The sequence below is a fragment of the Melozone crissalis genome, unplaced genomic scaffold, assembly GCF_028551555.1.
Source record: "Melozone crissalis strain CALT ecotype California unplaced genomic scaffold, PUWL_Pcris_2 ptg000016l_1, whole genome shotgun sequence".
Taxonomy (NCBI): Eukaryota; Metazoa; Chordata; class Aves; order Passeriformes; family Passerellidae; genus Melozone; species Melozone crissalis.
The window spans coordinates 15,505,260-15,526,938 of record NW_026535794.1 but is presented as its reverse complement, the minus strand read 5'-3'; the positions used below and the strand labels follow the sequence as shown (position 1 = coordinate 15,526,938).

At 41.7% G+C, this 21,679-nt stretch overlaps 1 protein-coding gene across 4 annotated transcripts in view; it reads left to right on the top strand.

The window, feature by feature from the left end:
- The first annotated feature begins 3,846 nt into the window (after nt 1-3,846).
- The window catches only part of ZEB1 (zinc finger E-box binding homeobox 1), a 119,587-nt gene continuing 101,754 nt past the window's right edge, over nt 3,847-21,679 (top strand). For 2 of the 4 annotated variants that reach the window (XM_054273813.1, XM_054273811.1), the window contains exon 1: nt 3,847-3,933. In XM_054273813.1, coding sequence (XP_054129788.1) covers nt 3,876-3,933 — 58 coding nt within the window. In that variant the 5' untranslated portion in view covers nt 3,847-3,875. Of the gene's footprint in view, nt 3,934-4,780; nt 4,805-5,610; nt 5,789-21,679 lie in introns of those variants that run through there. The other 2 variants (XM_054273815.1, XM_054273812.1) reach the window with 2 other exon arrangements.

Genomic DNA, 21,679 nt, shown 5'->3' with positions numbered 1-21,679 from the left:
ATATTTACAGTCTGCTCTAAATGAATGGGAAAATTTCAAGCCATTTTTTGAGACTGTACAGCATCCCAGGGTATACCTTCAAAACTTATTAGATTCATTCGGAAGCATAAATAGAAATTGGAAGGCCATCTGAAAGGCACTACACTTCTATGTTGCTACCTCAACAATTAACATTTTATTCAAGATTAGTTCCTCAGCTCCAGAAAACTGTGTATTTCTGTGTCACCGTTCTCCTTATAAATCTTTCAACTACAATTCCTGTAGAGGAGAAAAAGTGCATTTAACAAAAATCAAAAAGAAAAAATCATTAACTGAAAAATAAATTTTAGGAACTGAGATTCCAAGAAATGCGTGGAATTGGAAACAAAACTTCGCTAATGGAAATCAGAAAAAAAAAAAAGAAAATAAGAATCTCCACAAATCAGAAATAAAACAAGAAACAATACACAAGAAACAACACTGAGTTGTTTTCCATTGTAATTCTCAATTCATTTAACTAAATGAACACCCTTAAATCTAGAATAATCAAGATACAATGTGAAACTTCATTCATAAGCATCAATAAGGAGTAGGAATACAAACAAAGAACTGATTTCTTTTATTTAATGATACATACTTAAGAGATCATAAATCAAAACACAACACACAACATACAGGAACATTTTTTAAATGGAAAAAATCTGTCTGTAATAATCATTACCTGGTTTTTGCACATCCATACAACATCATCATAGTGTGACTATGGAAGTATTTTAATTCTTGTCTTCAGACAATGGAAATAAATTTCAAAAAAGGTGAAGTACTGCAGCTGTGCAATCTCATGTTTTAGCTACCATATGCCTGTTTAGGTTGCCTAAACTCCCATACCACTATGTTACTAGAAACTGTTATGGATGACCACTGTCTCAGAATTCCTCCTTTAAAGAGATATCTTCTCAAGACTGAAACATTTAGGAGGATGCAGAAATATACCTCTTCACTAAGATTTTGCAAATGAATACCTTAATTAATTCCTGATCCTTGACAGACAAGTCAGACTGAAAGCTGTGCACCATAATGGAAAACCAGATTCTCCACTCGTGAAGCACAAACCAGTTTAAATTACATATACAACATGCTCATGTCCTGCAGAACATGACAAAGGTAACAGGAATTTTAACTAGTTGCTTTGCATCCAGGATTAGAAGGATGTATTAGGTAAAAATTCTTTTACAGTGGCTGCACCCTTAATTTAGCACAGTAAATAATGGGAACTTTGTATACAAATGTGTGAAGTGCCCAGTTGCTTGGATTAAATACAGCCAAGTTTAAAAATCAAACCTCCAAAACCCAGCCTGTCTAAATATCTATTTACAAGTTGTCAACGAGACACTTTTCACAACGAACAGTGATTGGAGTCATCAATAACTTGATGCAAAACATTAATCTCTGGGTTTTTTTTTTTTATTTTCTAGACCTCCTTGGTCTCAAAGATAACATATACCAAGGTTGCTTTGTTTTTCTCTTCTCATTTACCCAAACTATAGCAGTGTACAGCTACCAATGTTCCTGCCAGTTTCAGTTCTGCTCTTCAGGAACTAATGGGCAGCAGGAGTTGTCACCAGTTTCTTCCAGCTGCTTGGAAACCTCAGGAGATTCAAGTTCAAGCAGACACTATGGCTCTTGGAAGATGAGCACAACAAACACCAGGAGACTGTTTCTCTTCTCATTCTGTTAGGAAATATAAATTGCTCAAAAGGAAGAGACAAGAATTCTTATCCAGAGGTGAAAAGTGTCAAGACTCAATGAAAATAAGCTCTTCAAAGTTGCTTAAAGAGGGCCTGGAACTTTGTGTGAATATGCAGGAGAATATTCTTACAAATCTGCAAATATGTTTACAGATATTATTTATTATTTGCAACTACCTTCTAAGAACATGACTAATTTAAGGAAGTAAAAACTTTGCATGAAAAATTGTACATCATATTTTGGTTCGTCCTCAAATTCATCCACAGAATGATAAAAAGCATCTAACAATTCCAAAACACCTTAAGCACTCATTTGCAAACAGTTTCACAGCCACGGGTTATGTTCTGCACAGAAACTTTACAAGCAAGGATGTTGAACTAAAAACAAAACTCTGCCTTAAAATTTGTAATTCGCTCACTTGAAATTTGAGCTGACAAGTTTCACTTTTATCTTATAGTTAGTTTCATGTTGCAGTTCTTAGCCATCCTCATGTTTGGTGTTCAGTACTCCCAGATGATGCCAAATCTAATGCTTTTGAACAACTCCTGTTAGTCCATCAAGCACTTGGTACAGTTTGATTTCCTTCTTTCATCACATATTAGAGCCTTATTAAAATGCTGAGGTCAGCAGGCAACCATCACTGAGTAAAGACACAAATGTAAAAACAATCCACCTAAACTTAAGAATTTTTTGAGAAATATCAAATGATTGGCACCTGCAACCACTGCTTTCATGCAAGTATCCAAAGCCAAGGCTTGGGGGTTTTTGAGGGTACAATGATTAGGAAAATACCGCTTTGGATCTTTACCTAAATCTGCACCCATTTTAGCCTAATACATCTTTTCTGAGCACTTCTGATTGTCCAGACTTTTGTGGGAGCTTCAAATGCAAGGTATGTCCATAAACTGGCAGTTTTCAATAGTTCATTTCCTATAGACATGTTATGCTGCTTCCATGAAATGAGGTGACCTGCTAGAGAATGTGAAATATAGCATGTGGAATAGGACTGTATAGAACAGCTGAAGGCCTCAAGTTCTGTAGTGTATCAGAAAGTATTGAAAGTATCCCATTAAGAGAAATGCTTTCACTGAAATTTAATTTAATTACATTTAATTTCTTTAGATAAAAGAGTTCCCCAGAAGCACAGAACTATAAATTCTACAGAATCATGCCAGGATAAAGAGAAAAAAAGGGACATAAGGAAGCCTAGAAGCAAACTTACTAAATTAGTTTACTGCCTGAAGTGAAAAGCAAGAGTAAATAAATAGCACAAGTGTTTGATGGTTTTAATTTTTATATACATTAAATAACTTTATTAAGCACAACAGAGCTTGCTTATTAATTATCCGTGAAAATTTGCTCTCTTCTTTTTATTCGTTAAGGCATAGGGCTTTATACCTCTCCTCCTCTCTGAGAAACCGGGAAGTATGAGCAAGGAAAGCCCGAGCGCGGCAGACTCGGCGCACGGTGGGAACGCTGTCCCTGCGCTGCAGCTGTCGGTTCCCGCTCAGCCCCGCCAGAGCCGCCGCCAGTCCCGCCGGTCCCGGTGAGCCCGGGCGCGCCGGCAGCGCAGCGCGCCCCGCCAGGTGCGAGCCGAGCCCCGCGGGCCGGGAGCGCGGCCCCGCGCCGGGACAGCCCCGCGGGCCGGGGGAGCCGGGCCGGGAGCGCGGCCCCGCCGCACCTAGGGCGGCTGCCGGGGCCGCACCTGGAGCGGGGCGGGCGCGGGGCCGGGCCCTCAGCGCGGCGCTGCGGGGCTGTCCCGCGGGGATCCTCCTGCGCCGCCCGGGGGCCGGCGACCACCGACGCGACCACCGACACCCCCAGCCCGGCCCCGCCCCGCCCCGCCCCGCGGGGGTCCCCCCGCGCTGCCGCCGGCGCGGGGGTCGTGGGGCCCGAGCCCCCCCGGGCGGCGCGGCCGCTCCCGGTACCTGCGGGCGCAACTTTTCCCTCGCCGCCGTTCAAACGCGCTGCCGTAAAGCGCCCGTCTCCCGTGGCAACAAGGTTCCGGGCGAGCACTAGGTGTAGGAAGGTGATGTAAAAGTAAAACCACCCAGTGTCGTAAACCAGGTCCGGGGGGGAGGGGAGGGAGTGAGGGGGGCGGGCGGGGGAGGAGGTGACTGGAGCATTTAGACACCAGCGAGCGGATCATGGCGGATGGCCCCAGGTGTAAGCGCAGGAAGCAGCCGAACCCGCGCCGCAACAACGGTCAGTCACCCGCGGGGCAGCGCCGCGGCCGCGCTGGGGCGGCGGCGGGGCCGGGGCGGGGGCCGGGCACAGCCGTCCCGAGCGCGCCGGGGGGAGGTCGGGCGGGCGCCAAAGTAATTCCCCCGCCGCGGCTCGCCGGGAGCGCGGCTCCCTCCGCACCGTTATATCCGCTACCTGCAGCCTCCCTCGCTGCCGCCTCCCTCCTCCGCCTAGCGGTGCCTCCGCACTCCGCCGCTGTCCGGGACCGTTACACGCTGCTTCCCCCTCAAGCCCCGCGACCGCCCCGCCGCCGGCAGCGGGCTCGGGGGCCCCTGGCCGCGCCGCCGCCCTCCGGCCCGGGCGGGGACGCGGAGCCCCGCGGGGAGCGGCGGGGGAGCGGCCGCCGCCCGCCCGGCCGCGGCAGCCCCAACTCCGAAACTTGTTACCTGCGCGCTACCCCGGGCGGAGCGGGGCCTCCCCCCGGCCCCGCGGGCGGGATCGCCCTGCCGCCCGCCCGGGAGCGCCTCTGCCGCCCGCCGGAGTTTCCTCCCCGCTCGCCCGGCAGCGGGCCGGCTCCTCGCCCCCGGCCGGCGCTCGCCTTTCTCGGGGCGGCGGTGGGGGACGCCGGCCGGCCCCGAGGGGACACACCCGGGAGCACACGCGGGGGAGGCACGGCCGCCGCAGCGGGCGGCGATTCGCGCGGGGGCAGCGCGGCCGCCCCGGGCCGGCGCCCCCGCTCCGCGCCCGCCCGCTCCGCGCCTCCCCGCCCCGCCGAGAGTTGGTGCCCGGCGGCGCCCCGCGGCCGCCCCGCCGGGCCGGTGGGGAAGGGAGGGCTGCGCCCGGGCGGCGGGGGCGGGCGGCGAAGTTTCTTCCCTTCCCTCTGGCTTCGGAGGTACCTGTTTGTATAATAATGGGTGGTAACGGTTTGGCCGGGGGCCCCCGCTCCGCTCTCCGTGCGTGTGTGACCAGCTGCTGCAGTCTATATAAGGAATTACATTTACATTTCAGGCTTAAGGGCTGCTGTGGGGTGGTGTTTTTTTCCCCTTTGGTACGTGTGTTACTTTGAGATGCAATGGGAAGGTACACGGCGGGGGGAATAAAGGCTCGTAACACCCACTCTCTACTTATTTTCTGGAAAATGGAGAAGTAGTTCGGTCCTCGTAGCACGACTCTTCGGAATAGGATGTAGAGTAGGCGATTTTGTAACCCTCCTTGGCAATTTTAGGTTTTATGTGGCATTTCCTGTGCAGGGTCACAGATAGGAAGGCTTTGCCGGCGATCTGAGATGTTTTCATATGCAGTGAACGGTCTCTGAAATAGATCGGAGTCACGATCGGTGTTTCACCTCTCTAATCCCCCCTGTTCGGGGCATAACGTGGTGATAAATGACGGCCTTTCCAGAGGCTAACGGGTTGGTTTGATTGTGTTGAACTTAAAAGGGTTTTCTTATTTTTGCTGTGTGCGTTTTCTAGCAAGTATTCTTGTTTGCACGCTCATGTTATTAATTCCTTGTCCTAGTGTAAATATTTATATTTAGCTCATGATTTGGCTGTGTTAAAGGTAAGTTTGGAAAGTGCTTTTCTCTTTGCCTTATTAAAAATGTGGATGATCAGAGAAAGGGGCTTTTCTTGTTGCTGACGACAACATGTGTGACATGTGAGTCTGAACCACCCAGCGTCTGTGCAGGAGCTGTAAACATGTTTACCTGAACAGGAAAGAAAATGGATTTTTCTCTTAAAGATCCAGTGATATGAATACCATACTCTTAAAGCATATCAACAGATGACTTGAGAGAGAAATTTTCTGAAAACCTGGCTTTTGAAATCGACGGGGAAAAAAGATCCTTGATTGCTGCAGCAAATGGCAACTTGTGCAGGTAGAAAAAAAAGATGGTGTTTAGTTTTCTCCTGCATGCATGTCAGCCCCCTCCTGTCTGCTGCTTTCATTCTCAAGGGAGGGATTTATTTACCACGCTTGCTGTCAGTGTTTTTCCTTTGTGCTTAATATTAGAAAACCAGATTTGAGGCTGTTTAGCACAAACCGTTTTGTCTGCAGCGTGTATCACTTGCAGAAAACAAAAGGTGTATAAGATCTGGTATCATTCTAGGTATCTTTCATCTTTATCACTTTTGGATCTCATTCCTGCACCTACTTTATTATGTAAAGCCTCTGAGTTTTTATCAACTAGTTCTGTAATGTAAAATGTAGTGTGTCTTGGTTTAGGCTGGTTTTGGTTCCTTTTATTGAGGAATTAAAACCAACTTAAGTCATTGTGCATTGGAGCATCAGGATCGGTTAGATAATAGAATCTGGATAATAGAGATTTCTCAGCAGTGGGTTTATGTTTGACTTGCAAATATTTACTGAAGAAAATGCATAGGAAAAAAATGCTAACCCTTTAACCTTTAAAATAAATAAGTATGAGGCTTTTTTTCCCCCGAAGACGCAGAATGAACTTGGTTCTTACAGGTATCTTCTGTTAATGAAGAATGGGCATAGAGGAGATGCATAAGCAACTGGCTTGTTTGTAGTATAAAAAATAAAAGCATTTTTATGTTGTTTCCTATCCATGTTCCCACAGAATATGAAATTATTACAGAGAGATTGCACTAGACATCCAGTATGCCAGTTAATGATACTGATCTATGGCATTGAGTATTGTAAACTTTTCTTCTTTTTATCTCTTGTTAAACTTAATACAGCTAATCTTACACTGTAAACTTTTGTTTTTTCTTTCTTTCGCCTGCTTTCTCTCTGTGTTTGGGAGCCATCCTGGTGCATTAACTCTACCTGGAAAGACAGTCTTATCTTAACTCTGGATGGTTCCTTTTCTACCTTGTTTATTGGTCCCTCCAGGATGTCAGCCAAGAGCCGATTGGTGTTGCCATTAAGGCCTCCACTTACAAGGAAATCTGGCACTTCCTACCTGAGGAAAACTACCCTGTGTCATTGTCCTTAGTTCTGGCCAATACACAACTTCTGCTACAGCAGAAGAGTTAACAAAGTGTTGAGATAATGTGATAACAGCAGAAACACAGCGCTGGTTTGGAGTCTCTGATCCTATCTACTTCTTTCCCTTCTCCCTCTTTTTTGGTAGAAAAATGAAGAGGAGGAAAGAGAGACATGGTTTGGGTATTTTTTGCCAGTCATCTGCATAGCCACGCTCTTGTGAGACTCCTGAGCAGACTTCAAATAGATTCAATATCAGCAAAGGTTTTCTTATTCTGAGTTGATTTGCAGGCAGGATTAGTTGCTTTCTTAGCTTCTCTCATGTATGTTATGGGGTTGTCTTAGTTTTTATTAAACAGCAAAACTAAAAGTGACACATCTTGTTCTTCAGCAATGCTGTGAGATAAGTGAAACAAAATATTTAAAACTTTCCTTCCCAGAGTGAGAAAAGATATCAACGTAAAGTATAGATGTTCTGAAAAAAATGCAAGTATGCCTTCAGTTTTTCAGATGCATATTTGATGGTGAAAAGAGGAATGTATGAATTTGGGTAAATTTTGCATGCTGTCAGGTACATGTGAGAAGATATAAGCCAGCCTTGGTCCCAGTGAGTTCATTACTAAAAGGTTATGTCGATTGACTTGTTAGAGTGCTGTTTCAGTTGCTTTGCAGTTGGTTCTTCTCTCTTTTTTATTTCTATTAGGTAACACCCTCATATAAAGTTTTGCTACCAGGCTAAGAACTGTAAGAAGACTGTAAGTCCCTTTGAATAAGGCAAAAACATATTTCTTCTAGCTCCAAGGTGTTACCTACTGGCAGGACGTCAGGTGTTAGTGACACTTGGGATACAACATTCCTGCTTGTGCCTGTCTTCTCTTGCCCCCTTGCCTTTATTTTTTGCTAGGTATCATGTTTTCACTCTAATGTTAATTTAAAGTTGCAATTTGGGATTTGTGGAATGTAACCTGAGTTAAAATTCCAGGCACAGTGAACAGGTCTACGTGGACAGCTGAATTAACTGTTTGAGACCAAGGAAACCTTCTCTCTTATAAACAAGTAGTATTTCTGTTTTAGTGTTAGCTACTGAAATATAGTGTGAGTTCTCTTAAAAAGGTCACTATTTCTTCATTTTTTCTGTCAGCAGTCAGTGCTTGTTATTTTAACAGTTGTGAAGCAGGTTGTCTTATGGTAATTAATTACCTGAGGCAGTTGGATGTTTTAAAGGTAATTTGTTTCCTGAAACAGTTTGCCTTGCTTGTAGGGCTCTGTACATGTGCCGCTGAAAGGGTTAATAAAAAAGTAGCAAGAAGATGAAACTTTCCTTCTGACATGGGCTTCCCTCTCATAGAAATCACTCAATGTTTTTATTTAGAAGTTTGAGGCTTTGATTTCTTTGAATTCAGTCCAAATTTTCTGCTGAATATTTTTAGTTACATCAGGTAGACTCAGTGGGGAGGGGTTTCTGAGGACTTTGGGCTTTATGACAGGTCCTGTTAATTGGTGTTACTGACTTTGGCTGGGCTCTTGCTCTCTGTAAGCAGCTCCTCTGTGGACAGAGCAGGAGGAAGGAGTTCTACAGCTGTTCCCTCCTTCCTTCCCCACCGAGACTCCGGTTGTGGCATTAGCCTGTAATTTTTTCTTATAGAGGTTTTCCAGTGCTGGGGGAGAGGCTGAAGTACTCTGAAGTCAAAATATCACTGTAATGCCTTTTCTCATGTGGAAACATCTGTTTTAATAGAGTTTAAAATGCCAGTGAGGGATGGCAGACACTATTAACGTGTGTGGGACTCTGTATTACTGTGGTAAAGAAATAAAATTAACTTCTGTGAAACTTGGATTGTAGGTTTTTAACTCGGGGCTTTTGAACTGATTTTTGATCAACTGCTCTCTATTGCAGAGAAACTGCTGAAACTACATTATCTGGCCAAATGCCTCTTAAGCATCCCTGCTTCTAAATTCAGTCATTATTATTTACCAAAAATATAAGCTTATTGCTGAAGTCATTAGCTGTTTGTAGTCACTTCAAAAACATTTAGCTAATTGGTATTGCAAGCTGATTGGAGTAGGTGTGCTTTGTCAACTGTAAACAGTACATTCTGAGTCTCTGGAAATCATAAGGGTTCTACTCATGATAGGTTTCAAAAAGCCAAAACTAGAGGTTGAAACCCAAAAATTACTTTGTTTTTATGTAGGCTTTCCTACTGTATTGCAAAGTACAGTTCCAGATTAACTTTCAGCTGATTAACATCAATATTCCTGAGTTTTTGGTGGTTGTTACCTACATTTTTCAAGAGGGCTCACACCTAGGATCTTTTCTGTTTTGGGCAAGTAAGCAGAACCCTGTCTTTCATTTGTGGTCTCAGAAACATTGGTGCTTCATTCTGGCAGCTATAATAGGCCTGTTATTTTTGAGAACTAAATTCTCAAGTGACTTACCCAAGGTCACACAGGAAGTCCATAGCAAGACTGAGTCCCAATCCATTTTTAATCCTCAGGACTACTCTTGCATTTGGCTTGGTCTAGTGCCTTAAAGGGAAAGAATAGTTTTGTCATTTGGTAGTTACTATTCCTTTCAGCTTGATTGCTGAAGTTCGTTCATATTTATAGGAGTATTTTGCTTCCACCAAACAAGTGGCAAGACGCAAAATTCAATTTTGTCTTTTGCCATTTTCAGATGGTATTAAGATAGGATTTTCACTGGTGATGTTTCCTGTCTTCATAGTCTATGTAGTGATGTGCCAGAAAAGTAGAATGTTGTCTTCTGGTGTGTTTTGTATTTCCAAATCTTCTGTTCAATATGTAAGGATAGACAAAAATAAATCACATCAGGAAGGAATTAGTTAAAGACTACACTGTTAACATCAACACCCCTGCTGAGATGTGGAGGGTTTTAAGGGGACTGTGTTGGAGTTTAACATCTGGGCAGAAATTATTTCATCAGATGTTGGTTTTGTTGTGACAGTAATGACTAGAGAAGAGTCTCAGTATATTACCAGCATTTCTAATATTTGAAAATGGTAAGTAAATAAAAAAGCATAAGTCCTCCTCAAAACAAAACTTTACCAGGAATGCTTAAATAAGTGCCAGGCCTGATAAGTTGACTAGACTGGGACAAACAGGACAAACACATGCAAGTCTAGGTTTTGCCACCACAGCTGCTTGTCACAGGTGGAGCTGTGTGGGAAGCAGCTGTGGGTGCAGGTGGGTGCTGCTCCTGCCTGGGCAGCGCGAGGCAAAGGTGGGTATGCAGAGTGTTCTCATATCTTCATTTGTGGAGATGTGTGGTTAGCTCCACTCATGAGACATTGCAATACATCAGTTAGGATAGGGATCCTTTCCTGCTGAAGGAAACGCTGTTGGAAGTCTTTAGTAGTTAAAAAAAATATAGGCAAACCCCCAAGTGAAGGCTGGAGAGCAGAGGGTTGTGTGCATGTGTGCTGCATGGGCAAGGCACAGTGTGTATGAGGGAGGAAGAGTGGAGTAGGCAGGGGTGTAGTCTGCTTCTCACTGAAGCCTGATACCTCATTTCTGATGCACCTTGCTGGCCTTCCAGGGAGGAATGTATTTGGCTGCTGCATGAGAAGATCACAGTGGTAAATAGCTTTGACCTCAGTTGGCTGGGTGATGCCTTGAAATACTGGAATTGTTGTTGAGTCGTGTAGGGGGTTTCATGACTGTATTGTTTTGTATTCCTTTCTATTTCCATGTTATGTTGGCAAGTTTTTCGACCTTTTATAAGCCATTGCCTCTAATACTCTCAGTTGATTTTTTAGCTAATTATTATGTGCTCATGTATTTCTCAGTCTTGGTTTGCTTTTCTGGTTCTACAGTTCTTTGCATCTTATTTTATTATTGTTGGAAAGAGTAACAAAAGTTTGATATTTTAAAAAAACTGTTCACAGTTGCAACTTTCTAATCTTTGTGACCATTCCTTTCATTTTTCCTATTGAGCTACAGTTTGTTTATTTAATAATCTTTTTATTTCTTTTTTTGTGTAGATAAGTAGTACTCCTGAGTGACAGTCAAGAAGAATGGGAATCTCAGTCCAGAGCAGTGAGACTTGATGGATAAAATACTGACTCCAGTTAAATGCAGTGTAGCTTTATAAATCTATTTCAGTACTCCTGAGAAAGAATACTCCTTCCATCACACAGAATGTAAGCACCTTTCAGCAGTAAGAATGTATGTACTGAGTCTTCCTGCATCTTGGCCTATACATCCAATTCTTTGTGTACCTGGCAGCTTACATTTGTGTGTTAGCAGGATAGGTGATGGTAGAGTAGAAAGAAGAAATTTGTTAAATTTTTATCTGTATGTGGAGCAGCGAGGCAGGATTCAGATGTTTCAGTTGGGTAGTGCTGAACATATTAACCCTGTTTCTTTAGACTTTTACATTTGTCCCCAGAAAGGACAATCGAGAAGAAAGGATCCTTTTTTACTTTGCCTCACTCTGATTGTCTCAGATGCCATTAGTGTAATGTAATATATTTTATTTTAACATGCCTTTTCAGAGCAGTAGAAGTTAACTAAAAATATGCTTTCTCATTTTTGAAAGTCAGTACTGTTTGAAAGCAGCCTGTTTCAGTTCTCTCCTTTTCAGCTGTCATTCCCAGCTGTCACAACCTCCGTGATGTGAGGACTTTACCCCTGTTGTTTCAAAGCAGTTTGGTTAACAGCTGCTGTCACCCAAAGGTTAAAACCTGAAAATGGGCATCCTTTATTGGTTTTCTTACAAATATTTGCTTTCTGTTTGGTAGCATCTTTCTTGTTGCTCTCCCTTCAATGTGTTCCATTGATCCTATTTTTGGAGAGCTGTGTAAAGCAAATGAGCATGTCTAATGATGAACGTATTCTTAATTATAACTGAAAAAGAGAGCAAAAAAAAATTGTTTGCTGTGCTGTGATGACATTGCATCCTGTTCAGTTAGGATCTGTGAATGAGTAGCAGTTGTTGTTCAGTGAAAGGACATGTAAAATTAGTTCTTTAAACACCAAGCACGCTCTATGATATGGGAGTGTATTGGAAGGAAGAGAAACAACTGTTCCCTAACTAACTGCATAGTATTCTGTACTTCTTCTGATGCGGATATCCTCTCTTTCTGCAACTCCTCTGTTCTTTAGCTTGTCACAGGTCAAGTGATAGGAGTGCTGGAGGAGCTGGCAAGATCATTGGAGATAAATGAGTTATAAGCCTTACCATTCACCATGGTTCTGAGAGAGATTTTCATGGACAGCACTAGAAGGGGTTGAGTCTGATGTGGTAGAGAGTATTTTTACCTATGAACTACTGTGCCTGTCCTTGTTAGGATCAAATGCTAGTTGAGCCAGTGATGCTAGAGAACACCTTCAGTTATTGTGATATAAAATGTTTTCATTATTTCAGCAAATATCCTTTTCCCAATTCTCTTTGATAGGCAGCTGACAGACAGTGAGGGCAATTTTCTTTCTATTTTGTAGGCATCCATCCACAGATGTGTATATGGAAGAAAGCAAAATGATATAACAAAACATCACAAATGTGGCATGATTTGAAAAAAGCCTGGGGAAATCTATTCCATCTGAAAAAGGACAAACTAAAGAACAGAAAAATCAGGCCTTAACTACAAGACTTAAGTTGATTTTTGTTGAATTGGTAGGTCTCTAAAGAAGCAGGTTGGGCTTTTTATTCATTTGCTTTCCTAACACCTTCTTTCTCATGTACGCTAACATAATTTTTATTAATGCCTAGAAGCATCAGGGAGATGAGTTGTCCCCTTTTCTAAGATTGTCTTTAAACAGTTTTTCCTGAGGTATTTTTGCCTTGTGTGCTTCCAGGTATGTATCTGATTTTCCTTCTTCTCCCTTCTAGTCCATTTTGTCATTTCTCTTTAGTTCCTGTAAGCTATCCACTATAAGTCATGTTAAGTCTTAGACTGGAAAAGGAGATACTGTTCAGAATCTGTAACCTGTTAAATCTTCCATCCTGTTTTGTTTATGTCTTTCCAAAGCCTTTCCTTTTCTTCATGGTATTCCTGGCACAGCTATTTGGTTAAGTCAAGCAAAATAGAACCAGTCACACACTACTGGATTCATTCTTATGCTATTGTTCACAGGAAGGACCTAGGTACAGTTTGCCTGGTAAAGAGCATGAGGTGGTGAATAAGAGCTTTGAAGCAGATTTGGAGCTGTAATGACTGGCTTCCTTCCCTGCTGCTGTCCCTTCCCCTTCCTTGCTAAGCATTTTCATTTGAAATACTAAGGTGTGGTCATGGGCATATCTGTTCTCAACTTCCAGTAATTTTTTGCTCACTGCTGAGCTGCACCATAATTACATATGCAAATGTAGTGTTTTTTCCCTCTTCTTGCCTTGCACATGTGGGAGAGGAAGATAAGGTTGCAGAGTACTGTTGGGGATGTGCTGCTGTTGAGGAGATGCTGCAGATGGCTGCAGAAGCAGACAAGTACTTGACCTGCAGGACAAGGCTCAGCAGGGGATTTCAGAACTTCTGAGTCTGAGATGCAACAAGAAAACAGTATTCTTGCCAACTTTAAGCTTTAGATAGGAGCAGATTGTAGGATGGCTTGTTATAACAACCTATTTTGATACATTCTAGCTACTGGGTGCTGAAAGTCAATTTGCGTTTGCAGTACAGATTTGTTTTGTAGACATATATATATATCTACATCTATCTATATCTATATATCTGTAGTTATAGCCAATAATTTAATTTATTAGACTGGTCTGAATGCTCCCAGTATTAACACAAGGTAGACTTCTGTTCATAAGTGTTGTAATGATAGTAAAACCACAGAGACTAATTCTATGGAACAAACTATTCTGACAACTTCTGCCCTTCATGGTAAGGCTTACCTTGTACATTTTCCAGATTTGGAATTGACAGATGTACTGTATTTCTGGAACACTGAATATGATTTTGAGCAAATATTAGAAGATAGAATTGGTTCTATAGTGCAATCAAAATGCTGTGAGACTTTCTGCACAATAGTGAAATAATACCTTAGAAATGAGAAGCAGAATTTAATTGGTAGCTGTGGCCTAGGAAAGGGGAAATAGTTCCAGTGACACATCACACAGTATAACGTGCCACGGTTCTCTCTGTTTCACCACGTGATTAATCAGGCCTGCATAGTTCATGTGCTGGTTACATGATGATGAGCCTGGCTTTTACCTCAGCATATGAGTGAATAAAACTAGTGGCAGACTTTCTGATTCTGTGAACCAAGCCAGTTCACACAAGGAGAATTTTAGCTTTTCAACGGTAAAGGATACAAATAGACTTAGTTGAATAAAAATCATGACATACAGCAGTGGTTTATGATCCTGACAGAAGTTCTTACAAGATGTTTGATGCAAACTGTTGTCTGTGGATCTGATGCTTCAAAAAATGTTTTTGGCAGTACTGCTTGTGATGGTACCAAGATGCTTTCCTTCAGAAGTGAAATAAAATAAGGTGGTTAAGAACTCCAGCAAATATAGGCATTTTTTGTTTTAGTATGAAGTTGCAAGCCTTCTCCATTTATGTCACGTGCCTGGAAAAAAAGTAATTTAAAAGCTCCTTGTTATGCACTACTGTATGCAAATAATTTCATTGCATTTGCTTTTTCATATGTATGGTGTCGCAATAATTTGGCATATAACTCTTTGGAAAAGAGTGAGTTCTTTTCTGAGCCAGAAGGAAAACAGAAGTGCTGAAATCTAGAGCTTGTCAAATGTCTTGTTCTAATAGTTTACAGTTGCCTATATTTAACTCTCTTCCTGACTTTTGACATTATTTTTAAGCATTTTGAAGGTCTCGTATAGCAAATTCTCAGAATAAAAATGTTTGACTTTTCAGAGGTTCCAAGGTGCTCACTTACTGAGTAAAGTCTTCCGGGTTTGTGCCTTAAAGTATCTTAATAGGCATCCTAATGAAGCCTTTTATCCCTTAAATATTTCCCCAACCTGTCTACCTTTTAAAGAATTCTTGTGTCTTCCTTCAACCACAGTTTTAAGTAGGACTGTCAATCCAATGTGTGTCTTGTTCATTCTTGGGTCTACTGTTGGAACACTTTGTAGCTGGAGTGTGTGTGCGCATGTGCAGCTGCATGAGCTGTTTTCCTGCCTTTTCCTTTTGTCTGTCAAGCTTCTGGCTGATAGCAGATTAGCCATCTGAATGTGGGCAGCAAAGAGTAATGGGCTGTACAGAATGCCTGGGGCTTCTTGCATACAATAAAATGACTCCATTATAAAGCAAAAAAATGACAAGCCTGCCATGGAGGATGTCTGTACTGGAGAGTAGCCTTTGGTTTATGATCATGTTATTGGGTATAAAATAAACTTAATTTTTTTTCAACTGTCAAAAGTATTCCTAGGTGCTTTACAGAGCAGTGCTGACAGTTCTTCTGGCAGGAAAATACTTATGAGCTAAATTGGTGATGTACTACTTGCTATTCCTGATTGCTGTGTATGTGTGGGGGAAGGAAGGGAGTAACAGCATGATGGCTCAGTTTCATTTTCATCATGCAGGTGTGTGTGGTTTTTTCCTTTCTTTTAATTTTTTTTTATCTCTAATGTTTTGCTTAGTTACAGGGTTACATAATCTGCCCTGCAGAAGTGTGTTAGGTTTATTAAGTCTTTTGGAAGATGTGCTAATACAGATTTGAAGGAAATTGGGCCAGGAGCATGGCTGAGACACAAGGAGTCCAGATGCTGGGGGAGGACATGGAATAGAAAGCTGTAGAGAGCTGGCTCAAGTAGACAAATGAGGCTGTGTGCAGAAGCATAGTAACAGGAAAACTAATGAGGAATCTTATCAAGTTTTTTTTGACAGGTATACTTACCCATTGTAAGAATCCAGTGTTTAAAAAGCCCTTTCAATTGTCTATAGTTTACTGTGTCAGTAAGCAGTAGTGGCTGCTTGTGCACTTGTAACTTCCAGTTGCAGCTTTCAAGAAGACTTTTTTGTTTGTTTTTATGGCATTCAAATTCTAAAAGGTGCTGTCCCCCATTAAAAAAAACAGAACAGGTGCAGTACATTAATTTATGCTAAAATGGAAGATCTTCCTGGTTTGCATCTGCTCAGGATATTAAGACAGCTTCTGATATACATGAGCTTCCAAACTAAGCGGCAAGTCAGGATAAAAACAATTTGGTATATAGAATACAGATGTATTGTCAAAACATGGAGAACTTGTATTGAAATACTTAATTAAACAAACCTCTTAACTCATGTTTGGTGTAGTTTGTCTTGCTTGTTGTGGTCTGTTCAATATGTTGCTGTGGTTACAACTGAAATGGACTCTGAAAAATCTATGCTTTAGCAGAAAAATGTATGAATTGCAACTTTTAATAAATAAAATGGAAATACTGTTTGAACAAGCTTTATTTTTCTCATTCTCTTAGCTGCTGCCAGGTCTCCTTGTGACTGTTCTGGATGTGGATACTGTTTGTTTTAAGGATTGTGTCCTTCAAAGATCTCCAAAGCTACATGTTACACACCAACTTTCCCCAGTCCTTTGGATTGATTTGCCTTAAGCAAAAACCCTTCCTCAAAATTTCTGCTCCCTTCCTCTCCTCCAGTAAAGTCTGCTGCCCATCACCTCCTCCCCCCTCTCCCAAGGAAAAAGGAAATAGCCAAAACTGATAATACCATAGAGCTCCACAAATGCTGCTCCCTTGACAGCAGTATTAATTCTCTTTACATGCATTTTTATTTTGCATTCAGATTTGTTTCTATAATAATATGGTCTTTTTATGGCTGAAGACTGTAGCTACTTAGCAAGGAAGCTGGTGATAAAACTAAAGCTTAGTTAACTATCTCTGACAGTGGGTAGTCTGTATCTAGTGACAAATGAAATACATTCCAGACTAGTTTAAGAGAGATCTGTGGGGTTTTTCTCGTCTCCTCTCTCTTTGCCCCATGTGATTGCTGTGGTTTACAGTAGGAAGCCACTAGTTTCTGCAGTCACAGATGGAAAGAGAGGTATATTCACTGGTAGGTGATGTAAAGACATCTGAGTAAGAATAAGAAAGTGAACTCTCTTGGGGGGAAGGAGTTAGCTACATATTTTAGAAATCTTTCAACATCTGTGACTTAATTGGCACTCCTGAAAGCAGTATGCTGCACATTATTGTAGCTTAGGAAAGTTGCATTTATGAATAAAAAGATCTAGAAGTTCTTGTCCTTTATAGGGTTTTCATAGTTACATATTGGACTGGGAAGGGTATTGCCTTTGACTGATCTGGCTGGCATGGCTACAGTGTTGTGCTGTGGCTGGTTTTCAGGACAAATATGGGAAATTGCAGAAGAGCAGAGTGGCAGAACAGTTGAAAGATCATCTTCACTTAGCCAGAAGAAAATGTGGAAAATGGGGTTTCATTATCTTCTAAGTATTTAGGTACAGAAAAAGTATTCTTTTGGTGGACAGTTTAATTGTGGTTTTCTGTGTTGTTTAAGGTGTAATGGTGACACAGCTGACTCAAACACCATATTATGAGGAAAGTTTGCAGATGTGGAAAGATCTGTGCTAATAGATTCCAAATATCCATAAAAGAAGTCTTGTGGTAGTGTACTCTTCCTATACCATTGAGGAGTGGGGTGTGTGGAACCCTGTGCCCTTACTTGCTAGAGTTGAATGATTGCTCGTAATGGCACGTGATGTGGTATGTCAGTCTGTCTGACCAAGCAGTACACTGTTTTTAAATGTCCCTTTCAGACAAATTCACTAAAACCAGGAATTTTTGAGAACTTTGAGTCCTGCTAGTTAGTACCTGTTAGTTTGGAAGTCAGCATTTGGTTAACTAGTATGTTTGAAGTTCTCTATTTAAAAATACACTAGTGAAATATAGTCCTAGTACTAATAAACATGATTAGCCCTCAGTTGTAACAGCCTTTGGGTTGATGCTCAAGATCTCTTGGTAATTTTTTGTTGGCAAATACTAGTACAGGAGGATTGGAATCCTGAGTTTAGGATGTGATAATTACCAGCACCCTCTGCAGAGCTATGAAATGGCATAGGGCAGAAACTTGTAAATCCATGTTTTTCAGGTTTAAAAGGTAACCAGTTCAGAATATTTATTGCTAGATTTAACTCAAATGACAACTATTCTGAAACTATGCAAGCAGGTTGTCTTTTGCTGTTGGAGTGAGGAGGATGTGGAAACAGCTTAGCGTCTCCTCTCTAAAGAATCTAGTGAACAAACTATGAATCTACAGAAGGCCTTGTGCAAACAGAAGCGCAATGTATGTCACAAAATGAGATGCTTAGAAAATACAGGCCTGAAAGGTGCCTTCTTTATTCTTCACCTTGTGTCCTCCCCCCAGTTTTCCTATTGTGGGCCTAGTGGCCACCCCTTGCCTTAAGCTTTGACAAACACAGTGCTATGAAGATGTGGAGGCTCACAGGTTCACACTGATTTGCTCCCTACTTCAGCCCAGAACCATGCAGTTTACCAGTCTTTTGTCTGTTGTTTTTCTCAGGTAGAACGGAAGTAGACAAGCTAGGGTATGTGAAATATTGTTTGTTGCCATCTTTTCTATGTGTTATAGGCCCTGTGTGAATCCTGGTGACTCCAGCAAATATGAAGAAGAGCTTTTTAGATGTGCTGTATAGACAGATGTTATAAAGCCTCATGTTTTTCTCCTTAAAAGAGTTTAAATGAGTCAGTGCAATGTTCTTACTCCTGGATGAAGTAGTGAATCCTGTCATGCTTATCTAGCTGTCCAAAAGCTTCAAGATTTTAAGATGTGCAGAGCTACAGTGTATTTTCACCTCCGTTCTTCCCCCTCTTCCAAGCAAGACTCTTTTAGAGATGGGAAAAAATGCTTCCAAAAAAAGCCAAATCTATGTTTTTCAGCTTAAATAAGGCATATGATTATCTCTGCTGTAATAATAGGTGGTTTAGGTTTCTTGGAGCAAATAATGCAGTTCTGTAAAACCTATGTGATTATTACAGAGTACTTCAGTGGACAGTCTCTGATACAGTTGGGAACTCTTTAATTTGGGTGACTTGCAGAGACTGAAATGCAATCCTCAGCTGACCAGCCTGTAGCATATGAGAAGAAGGAGTGTCAAGTTCTGTTTTGGAGGAAACGAGTATTCAAAATCATTCAGGTTCATTCACATGTGCTTGCCCTTAGATTTCCTTTTGATGTTGACTCACAATGGAGTTCTGGAAAGCCATGCAGCCAAAAAAAAAAATGTTCATATTACTGCCTTGGGTGTTGTTGATCAGATTAAGCAATACCTCTGATTCTATTTATTTTTGTTTTGTTTTTTTAAGGTTTTGTTAACTGAATATCATTTCTCTGTACCTCTCAGATTTCCAAAGTATCTGGTAGCCATCACAGCCATCTACAAAACTCAGAATATTCTCAAACTAGCAAGCAACTGCATCAACACGACAAATCTGTTTGCTTACTCAGCATGATAGAATAGGAGGGATTTCTGTACCATCTTGAACACAACCTGCCAGGCATTAGGAAAGCAATGTGCTTTGTTCACAGCAGGGGACAGAAGGGATTTGGAGAGAAGTGAGGCCTGCATTTTCTTGTGATGCTTGTGTTGTCATCCTCACATGAAAAAGAGTAAGGGTTCTTTAGTCATCTCTCCTGCCTCAAACCCTCTAGAAGTGTTATTTTTATTGTTTTTCTCCATTTCTACAAGCAGGTCACTCATGGAAAGCCTACATGTAGGTTTCCATTTAGGCTTGGGGGCTCTGGAACAAAATATTCAGTCTTTGAGATCATGTCAATCTTCTGCTTTTAATGGAATCTTAGTTATTCATGTAGGAAAGATGCAGATGAAGAAGTCATACTGAGCATCTGCAGGATTTGGGGGGCCTATTTCCTAGCCAAAAAGAACAAGCATATTTTGTGCTTCCTTGAGAGGTAATTTTTTTCCCATTTGTCAAAAGAATAAAGACTGTCTCCTGCCTAAAGGTTATTTAAATTGATGCCCTAGTGTTTGAGATGAGAACATGTAATGCAACTAATTCCTGTCAGTTAATGGTGTGTGTCCCACTAAACACAGCCCTCTTGCTGCTGCCTTGGGAAGCAGTCAGTGGGGCAGTCCTGAGCCTGCTGTTACCTGGTTTTGTGCCTTTGGTGGAAATTGAGAAATAGAAGCTGCTTTTTGGCAGATACACTGGCAGTGCTCTGGCATAGGAGCTAGAGGTGGTAGCAGTAGGAGATGTTGGTGCCTTACTCTTCAGCTTGCTGACAAAGTGACAGAAACGTGTCTGATTGCCAGCTATGGTGAGCCAGCATCCTTATGGAAAACCACTTCCTGTAATAAAGAGAGGTTTGAGATTCTCTCCAGTTAAGATGTCTGCTGATGTCTACTGGTGACAAAATGCTGTATTATTTGTAAGACATAAAGAAATAGAGTTGTTTCTAGGAAAGCACTGCCTCAGAAGTGCTGCTTTGTAGAGTGTAGACCTCTTTCTGCAGTGAAAACAAATAACAACTTGCTTGCTGAACTGTGACCTGTTTTGGAGTGACAGTCTTGCAGCTTGCTGAATCGACAGCTGGGCTTGCCAGTGTGCTGCCCGGAGCTGAGAGCGAGCTTCACAAAGGCTTTGGAAGAATACATTTGTTTTCCTTCCCTGTTGTTATTTCTCAGCAGGTTTTCAAGTTACAGGCTCTCCCACTTTTAGTAGCCCTGAAGCTTCCCAGCCCACTACTATTTCAAGTTAGTTTCTTGTGTGCTTTCTTTAAATATCCTGAACGGCAGCTGGAAGACTCAAATAATATTTGAAAAACTAAGAAAATCAATGATAAGTTATTTGATAAACCTTTTTGAGCTCTCTGGGGTAGCTAAGTGATTTAAATGTGACTTTTTTTTCTGGTTTGAATCAACTAATTAACTTCTAGTTAGGTAGAAAAAACTGTGGGTTTGTTTTTTTTGTGTAAAGAGGGAAGGATATAAATGGTTTGGTCAGACCTTCTTTCTAATAATAATTCAATATTCTGCAGATGAGTTATGTGAGTTGACATGAATCTGGCTAAAAAGGAAAATGATCCATTTTTCCAGATGAGGTAGTGCCTATTGTGAGAATTAAATGTTCATGCAAAAATTATATTATCTCTGAGCTAAATGTTTCTAAACATGCTATGTCATATTTGGCTGGCATAAACTGTATGTCAGTGTTTGTGGTGATGGGGGTTTAAACTAGTTCATTTCAAACCCTAGCAAGCAGCAGCTGAAACACTGCTGAATGACCTTTGACATAGGGACCCATGAATGCCCCAAGTATGATTTCACTTTCACCACGTTCTTTGTGAATCTGAATGCTTGTCAAATCAGATGTGTGTTTAGACCTTTTCACTGAATATGCTTGGAGGGAAAGAACAAAGCCTGGGGTCAACTTGGCATAATCCCTGCGTTTATCTTTATTCTATTATAGCGGCTTGTGGGGGATGGAGTTACTATTTTCTGTGAGGTGAAAGTGCAAGTAGAGTGTAGGTAGGCTATATGTCTTTTCTTCCAGACTTTCCCAGCAGCCTGACTGGTCTCCCATGATTTACTTGTGTTAATGTATGGCTGACTAGGCAGACTGCTGGTTGAGCCATGTGCTTTGCTAGTTTTTTCTACCCATCCCTATTCTGTAGCTGCTGTGCCTGCCCGCTGGTGTAAACAAGCACCTCTGGCTTGTCCTGGGTAGCACATGCAGGAATGGCTCTGTGCTACAAAGTGCTTTGTTCTCCCCACTGGGCATGGGAGAGGAAGCAACATGGGTTTTCACATTAGGACGGCTTTTGCTTCAGTATAATTTATTTTATTTTATTTTATTTTAAGAGATAAACAGCTTCATATGGTACATATGTATTTTTTGCTT